The sequence below is a fragment of the Anarrhichthys ocellatus genome, unplaced genomic scaffold (assembly GCF_004355925.1).
Source record: "Anarrhichthys ocellatus isolate YVR2014 unplaced genomic scaffold, GSC_Weel_1.0 scaffold4, whole genome shotgun sequence".
In the NCBI taxonomy this organism is placed as follows: domain Eukaryota; kingdom Metazoa; phylum Chordata; class Actinopteri; order Perciformes; family Anarhichadidae; genus Anarrhichthys; species Anarrhichthys ocellatus.
In genome coordinates, this window is record NW_022280034.1 from 9,151,417 (window position 1) to 9,166,983 (window position 15,567).

Genomic DNA, 15,567 nt, shown 5'->3' on the forward strand with positions numbered 1-15,567 from the left:
CAGTTGACCTTTTACAGTGTTGACAAATGGTTTTAATAATCAACTAGTCCACAAGCTAACAAGTCTGTGATTTAGTGTCAACATGTGGAGCATCTTCCTTATTTCCGCTGACAGCTGATTAAATGTATGGACAGATCTCTGCACATCTTGCCTTAACTTGCAGTCTCGTACACATCAAAGTAGTACTGCCCAGGGCTTTTTATTGCATTTTTCTTTGATGGCATCATCAACATTTTCTGTCAAGTTATTTTCCATACATGTACAACTTTTAAGTAAGGATAATTTCCTTCATTTGGATATACGTAATAAACTTTTACACTAACCTGCCATGTCCATTTACTGCACGTGGAGCTCAGGCACATGGTTTCCTGCAAAGCCTGGGCATGACATTAGATTTTCTCTCAACAAAGGATCCCTGCTAAATAATGACTTGCAGATATCGGTTCCATTGTGAACTATGCATTATTTCCTGTGAGCGAGTCTCCGTTTTGCTCTCGCATTCATGTTCACACATTGACTTTGAAAGCCTGCAAATGCCACATAAGCCACAGGATTAACCTCCCAATGGTGCACTCAGAGAAGCTGAGCTACTACATGAGAAACACGGAGTGACCAAACAACAGTATAAAGAGGGTGATGTGTCAACAGATGTGCCACATGATCTGTAAAGTAATCTCGACAAAATGTACCTTAATAATCGACAGTAGTGGACTGGAGAGCCTGTGTATTGGGCCATGTGGTGTTGGACATATTGCCCCTCTTTGAAGTCTTTACTGTAACATACAGCAACACCAATGACAAATTACATGATGTGGGTGTGTGGTAAGTGCTGATATGTCTACTGTAAATCTCATCCCATACTGCAGAGGACACGTTGACTGACAATGATGAATTTAAGCCGCAAAGAGAAGACACAGGAGACATGAGCTCTGCCGGCCTCCACACTCAGCCTGACAAAGGAGGTTCAGCACAAAAGAGAGAAACCTGACCTCTTGTAACACTGACAGCTTCTTACATGTCCAATGAGAACCATCCTGTATTAACGGTTTGGATTGTGATTATTGTTACGTTTACGTGTCCTGTAAAGAACTTGTTGTGATAGCATTGTGGAGTTTTCTTACCTACTTACTAGTATTTCTAGATGGTTCAAGACATAAATCTTAACTTTAAATAAATACAAAAACATGGAGAAAGTTCAAACTTTATTCATAAAGAATAAAGATAAAAAATGTATATAATAGATTAATATTTCTCAACTAAATGACTTAATTAATCATCTTCATCTTGATTATCAAGGATTGTCACGAATACAATATTGATTGGTTACAACAGATACACATTATACTAAATACAAAAAGGTGAGAAGCAGACAAGAGCTTCATCAAAAAAGAGCCAAGTGTGTATTTGAGCTCATGCTGCCCTCTAATGTTGGAAAGCAAAACTCCCACAATTTTAAGGACAAGACCTCTGAGTGAGGAACACTTATCAGGAGGAATGTATAGGACAAATTAACAAATATTCTGTAACATCTATAACATTTTCAAGCCTGCAACGTCATCACGGTTCCTATTGAAAAGATGTATCTTATTCCAGTTTAGTGTTTAGTGCAACACAACAGAGAAGAATAACTGATCATTATTAAAATCGAATCACTCTAATCATTAAATCTGTGCACGGGGATCAAGCTACTGCTGACTGATTGATATGTTGTGGTTTAATTTGTATATATTCATCTGTATAATTTATGTGAGCATGTGTTTTATTTGCTCGGATCGCCGCTTCTGGGAAAATTCTGAAGAGGTCAAAACACCAGCAATACTTGTAGTTTAACCTTTGAGTTTAGACCAACGCGTTTTGGCTTGTGGCATTCATCAGGGTCATAATGTCGGAATGTCCTAAGTGCATTAGAGTTCTGCGATCTTTAAAGGCCTGCGATCTTTAAACAAGGACCCGTCTTGGGTGTGTGTGTGACTTTTTGTAATCCAAAACTATCATACTATACTGGAATCCTCTCAGGTATCATTGATACACTCTGCATCTTAAAATCGTCAAAAAAGTAGCCTATTTTGTATTGTGTCACGTCTGTTGCATTCTTTCGTTTTAATGTTTTTACTGTTTTGTCACTTTTATGGTCTTTTTGTTTCTTTGTTTTTTATGATGATAATTACACTAGTTTAACTTTTTACAGTCAGCTAAAGAAGTTCTTTGTAAGATGTTTAATGCGGTCGTAACAGTAGTGAATTATGGGAATTATATTTTTTTTACTGCAACACTCTTGCTTCATTGATACACTGATTTTACTAGCATTATTATTCTCGGAAGAAAATTGTTTGTGAACAATCTCTCTCCCTCTCTTTCTATAGTTTTGGTATTATTAAGGTATTAGTGCAAATTTCGATTCCCTTTTGGGTCAGGTTCTCTAGGGTCAGATTAAATGAAAGTATTAGATGTCACTAAAACCAGGTTACAGGATAATTAAAATCAGCCATTTCAACTAATGAGCAATTGATGTGTTCATTGATTCACGTCACTTCTGACTTTGCACTGCATCAGTGATATCTGATACTTTAATTTAAATCTGACCGTAGAGAACGTGATCTTACAGGGAAAGCAATCTAGAAATAATACCAAAAGTAAAGGCAGAGAGAGAGGAAAGAGATCGTTTACAAACGAATTTCCTCCAAAAATGTCAATGTGACACCACCTTGAGCTGCACAAAAGAACAATTATTTTGTATATTTTTGTTGGAGAAAATAAATTACAGAGATAGGTCCTGTTAATTAATATCAGATTTCTTTGTTTATTTATGTGATCATTTATAATACCTTCCTTGTGATATGACTTTGCAGGTATTAAGCCATAACCTGGTCATTGTTGATTCAATTATTAAGTGATGCTGGCAGCTTGCAGCAACCACACAACCTTCTACTAAGCACAATAGAAAATGAGATCCATACTCCATGCATTGAGAAACTTTATTTATATTTTCAACCTTCATTATACATGGTTGGTTACTTCTTATATGATAGAAATCTAATGATTAGAACCCAGACAAAGACCCTAAGGATAAACTCGATAAACATCTTATATAGTGAAAACAACAAAAGGCAAGTGATTTCAGCTTCAGTATGCTGCACATTTACGGTTATAAAGCAAAATTACTTCAATTTTCAGCAGACCACAAAAACAGAACACAACACAAGGAAAAGGCCTCTCTAATAGAAACACAATCTAAAAGCAAATGTATGTTGAGTGATTTTAGAATATGGATCATCTTTGAACGCCCTACACCAGAGTTTTGGCTGTCAGCAAACTGACTAGCAGGGTCACCAGTGAGGCCAACTGGCCTGAGGCACTGCTCGCATTCACCATTCTGGCTGTAAGAGAAGAATTAAAGTTTAGAGTACATAAAATGTATGCATCAAGATTAGTGTTATCAAAAGAGCAAAAGTCATGAGGAGATAAGAGGGTTTTACCTTTCCTATTGAGCGGCATGGTAAGTGGTCCTAGTGAGATGCCCGTCATGGCATGCTGGGATACGTCCCTTGCAACTCGGTTGTGGCGGCCTGGGTAGCAGTGCTGCAGGAAAACAACATTAGAGGCTTCTGTTAACGCACCTTTTGATAATCTATCCAAACTCATTACGAACGCACACAAACACAGTAGCACTTACAGCAGCGCAGTTGTTGTGTCTCTTAAGACACAGGTGGACCTGGCAGTGCAGGTAGATGGATGAAAAGTTGTTAAAGGTGAACATCTTGAAGGAGAATCGGGCCACATTGGAGATGCCGTTCGCAACCAGCTCTACTGTACCATCTGCTGGGTTAGGACACCTGGAGGGAGATAGAAGTTACAATGTTACCAGCTGGACTATAAAATAAACAGGGTTAAGTTGTGAAAGTGAGGAAGGGTCGAGCGAGTGAAGAGGCCCTTCTAGAGTAAATCAGTTTCTGGGTAATCAAGAACCAGTGATCAGAATGCTAAACTACATGAAGTTGCAATAGCTTGTTTACTCTTCATGTATGAGATCCCAGCGGACAGGGTAGCTGGCGACGTTGACTGGCGTGGCCCAACAAGAGTCCATAATGGTGGAGATCTGCCTTGCATTGATTCCTTCTGTCCGAATCTCCACATATAGCCTCTGGTCAACTTCCATTTCTATGTTCCTGCCACTGGCCAGGGGGTAGTGGAAGCCAGCGTCCTGGTAGGGGATCATTCTCGTAAGATACTGTCCATGGCCTGATGGAAGCTTCTTTCTCACAATGCTGCAAAAAAACAACAAAGAAGTTGATTGCACTTGAGAAGGACCAATTCACTGGATTGTTCTTGGTAACAACATCTTGTTGACGCATTCACATTGACATTCACAGAACGCGGAGAGACTTATCTGAATGTTTCTTTTTTCACTTTTCTTTTCTTTTAACTTTTCTTCGTATTGTTGGTTGAAATGGCAAGTTTATTGATTGCATTGGGTGCAGAATGTGGGTAGTGGAGAAATTACACAACATTTATGACAACAAAGGGCTAAATTATAACTAACTATTTTCAGTCTTTGTCATCATCGAGCATCACTGTCGCAGATACTGTTAAATAGTATCTGCGACAGATACTGTTAAATATATGGTACTGTTATTGAAAACATAAATATTGAAACATACGTCATGACGTATCACTATGGACATATGTTCACTATAACAAGGATTGTGGTAATTGTATTTAGTTAGCATAAAACATGTAAAGTAGATGTTGTTGTTATTGTTACCTCTCTACAGGGTTGATGCCCACATCCATAGACAGGGCCTGGGTCAGAAGGTATTCACAGCAGAAACGCAAATGAATGTTCCTCTGGCGGCCGATTAGCCCTCCATGAGGGTCCATGTCGCCCTGGATGGTGTTCTCATACACGAAATGGGTTCCATTGCTCTTAAAATTGAAATGACAAAATGGTAAACTTGTAAGTTGCTTGTACTTGTAATATGTCTGATGGAGCACATTAACGTCTAAAATGGACTGTACCCTGAGAGCTGTCCCACACAGATGGTCGTCACTGTTAAAGCGGAACACCAGTCGTCCGTCCTGGAGGGTCCCATTGCAGGAGTTATCTCGGAGGTGGAGGGCGCTGGAGTGGAAGCCAGCTTCAAACAGCTGGCAGCGCGACACAGACATGGTGCCTGAACTACTGGAACAACTGATGGACGAGTCTACGTATATGAGAGAGAGCTTTAAAAAAAGATTCTGCAGTGTTTGTAGCTAATCTCATAGTTAAAGCTGCACCAATCAATATTTTCCTGGATTAAATAACTACTATATATGTAATTTGAAAGGTGTTGCTCATAGTGACAAACCCACAGAGTTGTGACTCACAGATATTGTAACAATCCTATAGGTTTATATTGACCATTTAAATCATTTTAACGCTGTTTCCATGAAATCATGTTTCGTCTCTCATTTTGACATTGTGCACAGTTCACATTACTGCAATACCCATGAGCCTTGGCTGAGATTTGTTCAGGGGCGCCATTCAGATTGGCTGAATTCATTTAAAATTGACGCAGAATTTAAAATTGAATTGGTTTAAATTGCAGATTGCACTTATTTTCAAGACCGTAATCTTTAGCTTCCACATGCCGTCAGTCGTGCACAAACAGAATTCTAAGCTCTGGGATTGGATATTATGGCAAAAGAACGATGATCAACCAACACCCGAGTGGATATTATTGTTCTGTGGTCTTACGTTGGCGTATATTTAACAAACAATAATATTGTACTATGAAGCAATTTCTACTACTAATCTTACACATATCACATCTGGGATCTATAAAACAAAGCAGTGTTTTAAATGGAGCTGCCCTCACCGTAGCTCTCATTGTTGGGCCGATGGTGGTGCTCATCACAGAAGCAGCCGTACACACCGTGCTTCTCACCACACCATTCATACTCTGTGCAGTCCAGCTGTTCGCAGGGGTCTGACTCAGCTATGGAGATTGTAGTGAAAGGATGAGACAAAGAGTGACGAAACAAGTAAAAAACTACCTTTTTCCACAAGTAGGACAAATGGCAAAGTTCTGTTAAACTAAGGATTATATCTCTCATTCATTATTTTGGCTGTCCATAAGCCCAGTGCAAACTTACCACACAGCAAAGCAGAGCGCCACTCAGGGATGTTTAACCCCAAGACAGAGCAGGTGCTCTCGTAGGCGGAGACTGCAGAACACAGCATGCCATTGGCTGGAGTGTAGAGGCAGAGGTCATAGACACAGGAACTGAAAAATGGCTGTGGATCAGAGTGCAGGTGACATGCACTGAATGGACCGCTACTGTTGGTGATGACACTACAGAGCTCAGAGTATTCTTCCATATAGGGACAGTCATCCAATCCATCATCACTCCCTCCATCAGTGGATCCACATCTAGAAAAGAGATGATTTGAGCTGACTTTGTTTGTTTTGACATATTTTTCCGTCATATGTGTATTGTTGTTTCTTTATGTAGTGAAGGATTGTTAACCCTGCAAGCTCTTTTCATAACATCTCACCCTGGTTGGCTTGTGGAGGATTTCCAGCTGTGTCCAAAGTGATTGTCATTTTGTGCCAAAGTGCCATTGGGCAAGACTTTGTCATCTGAACGATCCCTGTTGAAGTTTCCACACATGCCTGTGACTCTATTTTGATGGTATTGGGCCAGTCTGACCAGTAAAGTGCTCCGGCCGTCAAAATGAACTTTCAAGTCAACCGCGTCGACCACGACGTAGCTTCCCTGTCTTACTACCTGAGCTAATGTTCCCACAGTGGTGGGAAGAGACACCTCACTTCCATTTACCTGGAAGGAAGAGAGATCAGAGAGAGACGGACAAGAAGGGAGGAGGCACTTGTTAGTAATTATATTTACAATACAGAGATACAGAAAGTTTTTCATCTTGCAAGTAATGAAGAGCTTACCTTTACTCTTTTGTTGGGTCCAATCCTGACATGCACACTCTCTAGTTGATTTGAGAGGTATACATCCACTGCTGACACAAACGACACACGGTTGTTGCCACGGTGATTATTGGTGGCTACCACCTGAAAGTGTTTTTCATTGATGCCAGGGTTCACACTCTCAGCAATGATGTAAGAGCATGTGCCCTGGAAATGGGCCAGTGCCCTATCAAAGGTGATGTAGTGTGGATCGCCCGTAACAGTGCAAGTAGACATCTCGTCAAAACAGCCCAGCTGGCCATTTCTGATGGTGCACTCTTGTGTAGAAGTGCAAGATGCAGCAGAACAGCGCAGGTCATTGGGAGCATGGCATTCACACCGCTGGGAGCAACCCTCTGTCCAGAAGTATTCACCAGCCTGTAACATGTGAGAAAAACAGATGCAATAAAAATCAATGTGTGGTACAATAATAAGACAAAAAGACTGCTATGGGGAATAGGATAAGGAAATTGTCATGGGAATAATGGGCTTCAGAGTGCCGTAGTACACTTGTCACGTTCTGTCAGAAAGGCCCTTTAAATTGTTGTCATGTGATTTACTATATTTTTACTGTAAAACGATAGTTACATAGCTACATTGCTTGGAACATCACTTGTCACTTTTGAATACCAAGTTGTCACTCAGTCTTGTAACTTGCAGCTTTGCGTCATTGTTTCATGAAATTTAATAGTCGCAGCAGAATAGAGGATAAAGTAATCCAAAACTGAGATATGTGTCTGCGTTCCTTGTCTGACTTTTTTCTTAAATGCTGTTGTCTTTAATTCTCTTTGTAAAATGATGCAATATGTTCATGTACATATATTTATACAACTTGTGGGCTGTGTATAACAGGTCTAATACTAATAAAATGCAAAAATAAAATAAACTAAAACTACTACAACTACAGTTGGTCAAGGTACAAAATGACAGTTGTGACACACAAAATATGTAGTACAATAAAGTAGCAAATATTTGGTTCTCTGTCAACAGTATTTCTAAATATCTTGTACTTGATAATTTTAGGGAAATGAAATGAGGATCGCTTTTTATTGAGCACACTGATGCTGGCTGATTAAAAAAGAAGACAAAAGGATTCTGATATCTGTGATATAAGAGAGTTGCTTGACCAAAGTGAAATGATTTTGTGCAAAGACTGAAATCACAGAGACTGTCAGATGAATTATTCGGGCACAGTGATACAAATCTGGTTTGTTATCCATTTAGAGCTATATGACTTACATTATAGTAGAACCCGTCATATTGACAGCCACAGCTTTCCACGGGGACACATCTTGTCCCACTCCTGAGAAAACCTTCATGACAGAAACATCCCTCAGAGCAAACCTGCTCACAGATGGCATCAACGCTGCTGGCACAGATGTGACCACAGTCAGTACCACACAGCTCATAATGGCTGTTGGCGGGACATTCGAGTCCTTTATGAGAGAGGAATTAAAGATGCATGTCAGATGGTTGAAAAGTATTCAGTCAATTAACATAGCCTACACGTAGATGCAGTCGGTCGAGACTTCTTTGTTTCCTAGGCTGTTTAAATAGTGGATAAACAACACATTGACTCGTTGACTTACTGCAGGTGGTGTTCTGTCTCCAAGGGTAGATTGGAACATTAGCAGACTGACAGGCACTGACGTATGTCTGAATGGCTCTGCACAGAAGATCTTGGCCTTGACTTCCCGACACGCAAACATCAAACACGCAGTCACTGAAATATGGTGCTGGGTTCACCTCCTCATGGCAGAAGCTTAAGGGGCCGTCAGATGCCTGAATCACCTGACATTGGGCTCTAGCAGGTTGCTCATTGTTGCATTGTGGGCAGGAGGATCCACACCCATCACTGCAGGTGTAGTTGCTTGCCACTTTCCAGGCTGTCCCAAACTCCTGTGGAGTCGTAACCATCATTCCAGATAGTGTGTGGAAGTCATCATTTGGATTTCCATTGAAGTTTCCACAAAGTCCACATGTTTTTTGTCTGTAATGATGACAATAATTAAATACACCCAGAGTCAAAAATATGTTTATACATTGAAGCTACATGATTTAAACATTTGTAATAAAATATTTTTCAGAATGTAAACTGAAGCATTCAAACATGGGCTGCAGTAAATGGCAGTTACCTGTAACTTGGAGGTACAGAGACAGACACTGTACTATATCCATCGTACATGACCCTCAGGCCAAACTCAGCACTGACATATGTGCGAAATCCACTTGCATAGATTGAGACAAGACTTCCATTCAGGACGACAGGTAAGTTCTTAGTTACTCCGTTCACCTTTCACAATGTACAAACAAAATTGGATTAACAATCATAGATTTGTATTTTTGTTGCAACTATCTGGTGCTTTTAAAAATAGTTGCAAACCCAGTATAGACTCAAAACAGAAGAAAGTTAAGGAGAAAGAATATCTCTAACTATTCAGAATTTGTGTAACTCACCTGTACCACACCACGGCTCTCCCTCGACATGTGCACTCGATAGCCTCCCACATTCACAAAAACTTCTGCTGTGATTGAAACTGGCTGCCCTCTCCACGGCTCATTCTTAGCTTCCACAGAAAATTGGTGAAGCCCATGAGTGGCATTACAAAGGGTCGCCAAAACATAGCGGCAGGTTCCCTGGAAGTCATAGGCCTTGCGATCAAAGGTGAGGTAGTGGGGGTCACCAGAGGCAGAGCAGGTGCCATGAGGGTTGGGATGGCAGCCAAACTCACCCTCCACCACACGGCAGGACTCCTGGGGACCACAGGCGTTGGGGATACAGTGGACTACCCCAGTAGTGCCATTACAGGAACACAAGCTCTGACATTCCTCACCATCCCAGAATCGCTCTCCTCCTCGCCGATAGCGTCCTTGGTGATGGCATCCGCAGGCTGTAGGTCGCACGCACTGGTTGCCATTAAGGATAAAGCCATCATCACACTGGCACCCATCCTGGCACACAGTGTCACAGACGAAAGGGAAAGAAAGGCTGGGGCAGGTGGAAGGACAAGAGCTTCCACAGACTTCATGATGGCTGTTTTGGGGGCAGTTTTGCTCTGGAGAAGAAGAAAAAATCAATTAATTAAGCAAAGTCATTTACATTATATCAAAACAACCTACACCAAAAGGGGGCAAAGTGCTTACCACAGTGAGTTGCATTCCTCCAGCGTCCAAGGGCAACGCCCTGCTGTTGACACATTAGTGAATAATCTCGTAGGACCTCACATAGTGCTGATGCTGGATCTCTAGAGGCTCTAAGGATCCCCACACATGCATTCACATGCTGCTGGGAGTCCTCCATGGCCAAGCATTGGGCAAACGGCCCATGTGGTGAGCCAAGAATGCCACAGTACTCACGGGAATTGTTATTTGTTGTAGAGTCATGATTTACACTTTCCACACATTGTGCAGCGAGGGAGCCGTCCCGCCAACTGTCCCCAAAGTCCTGAGGGCTGGTGACCAGAATGCCGTTGGGTGTGCGGAAGTCGTCACGTGGCTGGCCATTGTAATTACCACAGAGTCCACCTAATGAACCGTTGTAGATACCAGGTGCAGTGACACGCACAAAGTGAGGCCAAACTGTCTGCACAGTTACACCAAAGGAAGTGCGAATGATGATACTGTGAATGCTGCTGTGGTAGATTTGGATTCGGTTGGATGCCGAGCTGAATGGTAGTCTTATCCGCTGACCGTCAACCTAAAGGGCCATTTGAATAGTAGTTCAAATTACTTTGTAGTTCACAAGATTTAAACAAAAGTATGTGCTGTTAAATATTCAGAAGAAACGATTAAATCATTAAAGAACCTAAAACAGTTGTAATAATATTCATATTACTAAACTTTTTCACGTCAGCAATCCTTTTGTCAAATTTGTCTTCATTAGAGTTCAGATACCTAACTTTTAAAATGTTAGATGTATCACATTGAAATCTGTCTTTTCAAAAAAGTTCCAATCACTTACCTTTACTCTGCTGCTCGCCATCTCAATAGACACGTGTGTTCCCTCTGCCTCAAACTTTAGCAACCTGGAAAAACCCTGCTGGCCTCTGGGCAGTTTTTCTGCTGTCACCACAAAATGTGGGTAACTAGACAATCCCATTACTTTGGCAAGGGTCAATCGACATGCCCCAGGATACAGGTATGTCAATCCATCAAATGTTTGATATGACACTGGGCCTTTTATCCAGCATGTTCCATAGCTGTTAGGTCTGCATCCTCTTTCTCCCTCCTCCACACGGCATGATTCAAGTGGACCACAACCATGGGAGTGGCAAGTCATGGAGCCATAACTGCAGCTACAACGTCTTCCACAGTCATTGTCCAGTATTACAGTTTCTCCAGAGCGGTAGTAGTAACCCTCAAAGCTGCAGCCACACTCAGCATGAGGGATGCAGACCCCAGCACTAAGTATGTAGCCTGAATTGCAGATGCAGCTCTCCTGGACAGGAAGAGGGCAGTCGAAGGTAGAATTGGGGCTGACACAGGTAGCTGGACATGCTGTGCCTTGCGGCTCAAAGTGGCTGTTTGCTGGGCATTGGATTTCTAGACAAAAGAAAACAAGATGTATCTTGACATCATGACAGCCCAAGGATTATATGAAATAATGTTTTTGACTGACAGACATACCACAGAAGCCTTGCCTCCTCCAGCTTGGCAGCTGTACACCATTCTGTTGACACCGACTTGCATACACATTTAGGGCTTGGCACAGAATGGGTTGATATCCTTCTCCTACACACAGATCATACACACAGCTTTGCAAAATGGTCTGTGGGGGAAGTTGTTGATGGCAAGCAGCAAAAGGTCCAGAAGTGCTCTGGAGGATACCACAATGAGCAGTATTGCTGTATAAAGCTGTCTGAGCCTCAGTACAGGCAGCACAGCTCAGACCTCCACACTGTGCCTCACAACCAGGCTCATTGTCTTCCGATGCTTGCCAGCTGTTGGCGAAATCCAGATCAGAGCTTACAACTTCTCCTTGGCGGGTTCGAAAGTCATCCCTGCGATCATTGTTGAAGTTTCCACACAGGCCACATGTTGCATTCTGGTAAGTGTAGGGCACCCTGATCCTAACATAATAATTTGTGTTATAAGACACCTCCAAGCCAAAGTCAGTACTGACGATCACAGAAAAACCTGACTCGTAAACCTCGACCGTGCCATTGTTGAGAGAGAATGGAGTGTCTGCAAAGATGCCATTAACCTGTAAACACACCAACAAGCAAAGACATAGTTGTAAAAATATGAACAAAATTAAAATATCACAGTAAGTGGAGACTTATTTCTTAATACCAACCTTAACTGCACCACGACGTCCCTTGACAAGCTCAAAGGTTTCATTATAGACAAACACTTTGACCAGTTGTGTCCAAGAAACACGAGTGCTGCCCCGATGCTCGTTCTTGCCCTCTACTCGATAGTAGGGCAACCCACGACCACATTGCTCAGAGAGAACATAAGTGCAGGTGCCTTGGAAGTGAAACACTTTGTTATCGAAGGTATAGTAATGGGGATCACCACTAATGGTGCAGGTGCCTCTCCGCACCGTCTGGCAGGTGAACTGAAAGGCAGTAGGTTGGCAGATTTGGGAAAAGGAGCAGCGTTGGCTGTGACACTTCAGGCCTGCTGACGTGCAGGTGCACTTCTGTGCACAGGTACTGTCACTCCAGAATGAGTCACCAAGCTGCACGAATTCACCTTCAGAAGAATGAAAGGAAAAGTTCACTTCAAGGAATAGACTGAAAGGTGTCGACACTATTACTTTTAAAACATTAGACATTTGACTTTAATTTTTTGTGAACAATTTTGCCTGTTTTTATAATAAACAATTGAACGGTGACAAACATTAGGGGATAAAGAAGAGGATGTCGTGCAAGAAAAGTCGCCAGCCGCCTTCAACTTGAGACAATACATTGTCATGGTCAGCGCTTGCCTTTTGAGAACTACTTTGGCATGAAATGAAAAAACTTAACTTGCAATGCCATGCAATTCAATTATATGTCACCATATTCTAATGTAATTGCAGTATGCACATTATACTCAGCAGTCTGCAGCAAAAAAGACATTGTTTATTTAGTTCAACAAACACTTAATACATATCTCCATTGAGTGGTGATCACATATCCACATTACTGTAAAGAACTACCTATGGTGCCCACCCTCTGGTTCTGATCTTACCATTGTGAGTACAGCCTCTTGATCCATGGTCCGTCCGGAAAGCCCAGCGACCGGGCACATTGACATTGCTGCTCAGTCGGAAATTTGAGTTACTGCCTGATGCATTGTCAGAGAATGATCCAGGGATGGTGAAATGGTGAGTGGAGCTCACCGTGTCATATCCAGCCTGGAAATACATGTCACATAAATACAAGTAGTTTTATTTTTTGTTTTTGTGCATCTGCATTCAGGTTTAAGTAAGTCATGGCCAGTTTTACATTGTAAGTCACACATCATTTTAATGCCTCTAACCTGTATATTTCGAGTTGTTGAGGCTATTATCCCATAATTCATCAGCACAAATGAGTACTGGCCACCAGAGATCAAGACTGCTTGAACTGTTGTTTTCTGAAAAAAAATTACTTGTGGTTATTATAGTAAATATATGTTGTAATAGGTCAAATACACGTCCTATGTGTTTCCTCATTTAGAGCAAGATAACTTACTGTTCCAGTGGTGGGATAGTAGGCCACCTCATACCATGTTGCAACAAAGACCCAGTTGGCATTGAAACTCAATCCTGGGAAGTAGCGATTAATGTCTTGCGTAGCTTGGTGGAGGATGCTGCCACTGGTGTATTGGTTGTAGTAGACCTGACCATTCTCTCTGTTGTCTAAATCTGTCCAGAGTGGAGCAATGACGTCCCTGGATTCACGCAGTGGAAACCTTTGAGGGGTGTAACTTCTCCAAGGCGAGTTAAAGGTCAGATGTCCGTTGTGGTTCACCTGGAAACAAGTTAACCAGTTCTTACTAACGAAGAATTTGTAACATTTACTACACCCATCAACATACGTATTGCTCATACTTTATAACCTTATTATAACAATATATTGACAACAACCTAACTGCAGTACTTCTTTAATACCTGTTTCAGTTGAAGTCAAATATAAAGTATTAGTTTAATAACATAGTGCATTTTGTTTTTACATCACCAATTTATGAATTAACTTCATTAATTTATTTGTTGCAAGAACTGTGTTGGAAGTGATTTGTTAACCAGTGGATGAAAAGTGGATTCCTCCACAAAACATAAAAGATATGGATTTTGTATTTGCTAATATTATATTTACATACATAAATCTGATTATGCGACCGTCCGAAATACAGAAATCGTCGTTGCAGGGGAATGTTAGGAGAACTTCCATCATCTATGGCATTGCTTCTTGTTCCGTTAATTGCGTAGAGGGTTCCTCGAAAGAACAAAAGACATCACATTTTTAAGAAGAGATGGAATGTCCATCCATAGTGTTTTTTTGTACATTTCTAGATCACCACACCTAACCTATCATGCCAATGTTTGATACAAAATATGCTTTTTGTGTTATTTGTGTTTTTGTGGACTCGTTTAATCTAATATTCTGATCAACCAAAATAAACCTTTTTCCCAGCAGCCATTATGGCATGTTATCGCAGGAACAGCACAGATGTCATTGAAAACATTAGAAAAGACAGCATTCTCTCAAAGGCTCACTGGCTTTGCTTTCTGGGACAGTCAAAATTACTTCTGTCAAAAAGTTCTAATTTAAAAAGCAATGTAACACCACCTGAGATCTTGTTTTCTACACAATAAAATGATCACCGTTGGGCATAGTTGCAGGTGCAGCAAAGTAATCTTTGTACCACATACCAAGTGCAACCAGAGGGTGGCGGTGAAACTCCACCTTTCAACCTGGTATTCATAACTTGTTAACTTGTAAATTAAAACAAAGCAAAGAAATGCCTTGGGTGTGGTACCTCTGCAACCTCCACACTGGCATAGGATGTAAATTGTGTATTTTATATATATGTATGTCTAAATATATAGATACATATATATAACAATCATAACCAGCAGTATTAGCTGCAATCCAGGGGAAATGGGTATAATGTGGAAGTAATAACTAGAGCGACTGTATGACTGACATGTTAATGGCATGAACAAATTACTAAGAGATTATCCAAACTCCAATTCACCTGTCGTCTGAGGAGTCACCGTACCTATGAAAACAAGCACATAGATATAATTGGATTAAAATCAGTCTGCTCTGCTAACATCAAAAACAAAAGTCAGTTAGTGATTTTAGATAAATACAACAAAAATAAAAATGTATTTAATTAATTGATACATCAGTCTGGTATTTGTAACTTGTTAACTTCTAAGTTAAAGCAAAGCAAAGCAATGCCTTGGGTGCGGTACCTCTGCAAACTCCACACTGGCAGAGGATGTAAATTGTGTATTATTCAAATATGTATTGATTTTGTATCAAATTTTGTCATTTAGTCATTTTTATTTTCCATTTTTCTGTATTCATTGTTCTGAATGATCTTTATCCCTTTCCTGCCCCTTTAGACTGCTTCTTCTGCTAATGTATTGTGACATGTGAATTTACCCTCTTGGGTTGTAGTTGAGGCAACA

At 41.0% G+C, this 15,567-nt stretch overlaps 1 protein-coding gene across 1 annotated transcript in view; it reads right to left on the reverse strand.

The window, feature by feature from the left end:
- Nucleotides 1-2,956: 2,956 nt before the first annotated feature.
- The window catches only part of LOC116381681 (alpha-tectorin), a 15,442-nt gene continuing 2,831 nt past the window's right edge, over nucleotides 2,957-15,567 (reverse strand). Inside the window, exons 4-26 of the mRNA XM_031844004.1 lie at nucleotides 15,126-15,149; nucleotides 14,247-14,362; nucleotides 13,619-13,897; nucleotides 13,425-13,520; nucleotides 13,134-13,299; nucleotides 12,253-12,653; nucleotides 11,583-12,159; nucleotides 10,918-11,498; nucleotides 10,101-10,653; nucleotides 9,414-10,012; nucleotides 9,092-9,249; nucleotides 8,546-8,946; nucleotides 8,196-8,392; nucleotides 6,939-7,334; nucleotides 6,536-6,819; nucleotides 6,133-6,410; nucleotides 5,856-5,975; nucleotides 5,017-5,201; nucleotides 4,763-4,923; nucleotides 4,014-4,265; nucleotides 3,674-3,833; nucleotides 3,477-3,579; nucleotides 2,957-3,377 (exon numbers count right to left, since the gene is read on the reverse strand). Of these exons, the coding sequence (XP_031699864.1) occupies nucleotides 3,286-3,377; nucleotides 3,477-3,579; nucleotides 3,674-3,833; nucleotides 4,014-4,265; nucleotides 4,763-4,923; nucleotides 5,017-5,201; nucleotides 5,856-5,975; nucleotides 6,133-6,410; nucleotides 6,536-6,819; nucleotides 6,939-7,334; nucleotides 8,196-8,392; nucleotides 8,546-8,946; nucleotides 9,092-9,249; nucleotides 9,414-10,012; nucleotides 10,101-10,653; nucleotides 10,918-11,498; nucleotides 11,583-12,159; nucleotides 12,253-12,653; nucleotides 13,134-13,299; nucleotides 13,425-13,520; nucleotides 13,619-13,897; nucleotides 14,247-14,362; nucleotides 15,126-15,149 (6,179 nt within the window). The 3' untranslated portion in view covers nucleotides 2,957-3,285. The remainder of the gene's footprint in view (nucleotides 3,378-3,476; nucleotides 3,580-3,673; nucleotides 3,834-4,013; nucleotides 4,266-4,762; nucleotides 4,924-5,016; nucleotides 5,202-5,855; nucleotides 5,976-6,132; nucleotides 6,411-6,535; nucleotides 6,820-6,938; nucleotides 7,335-8,195; nucleotides 8,393-8,545; nucleotides 8,947-9,091; nucleotides 9,250-9,413; nucleotides 10,013-10,100; nucleotides 10,654-10,917; nucleotides 11,499-11,582; nucleotides 12,160-12,252; nucleotides 12,654-13,133; nucleotides 13,300-13,424; nucleotides 13,521-13,618; nucleotides 13,898-14,246; nucleotides 14,363-15,125; nucleotides 15,150-15,567) is intronic.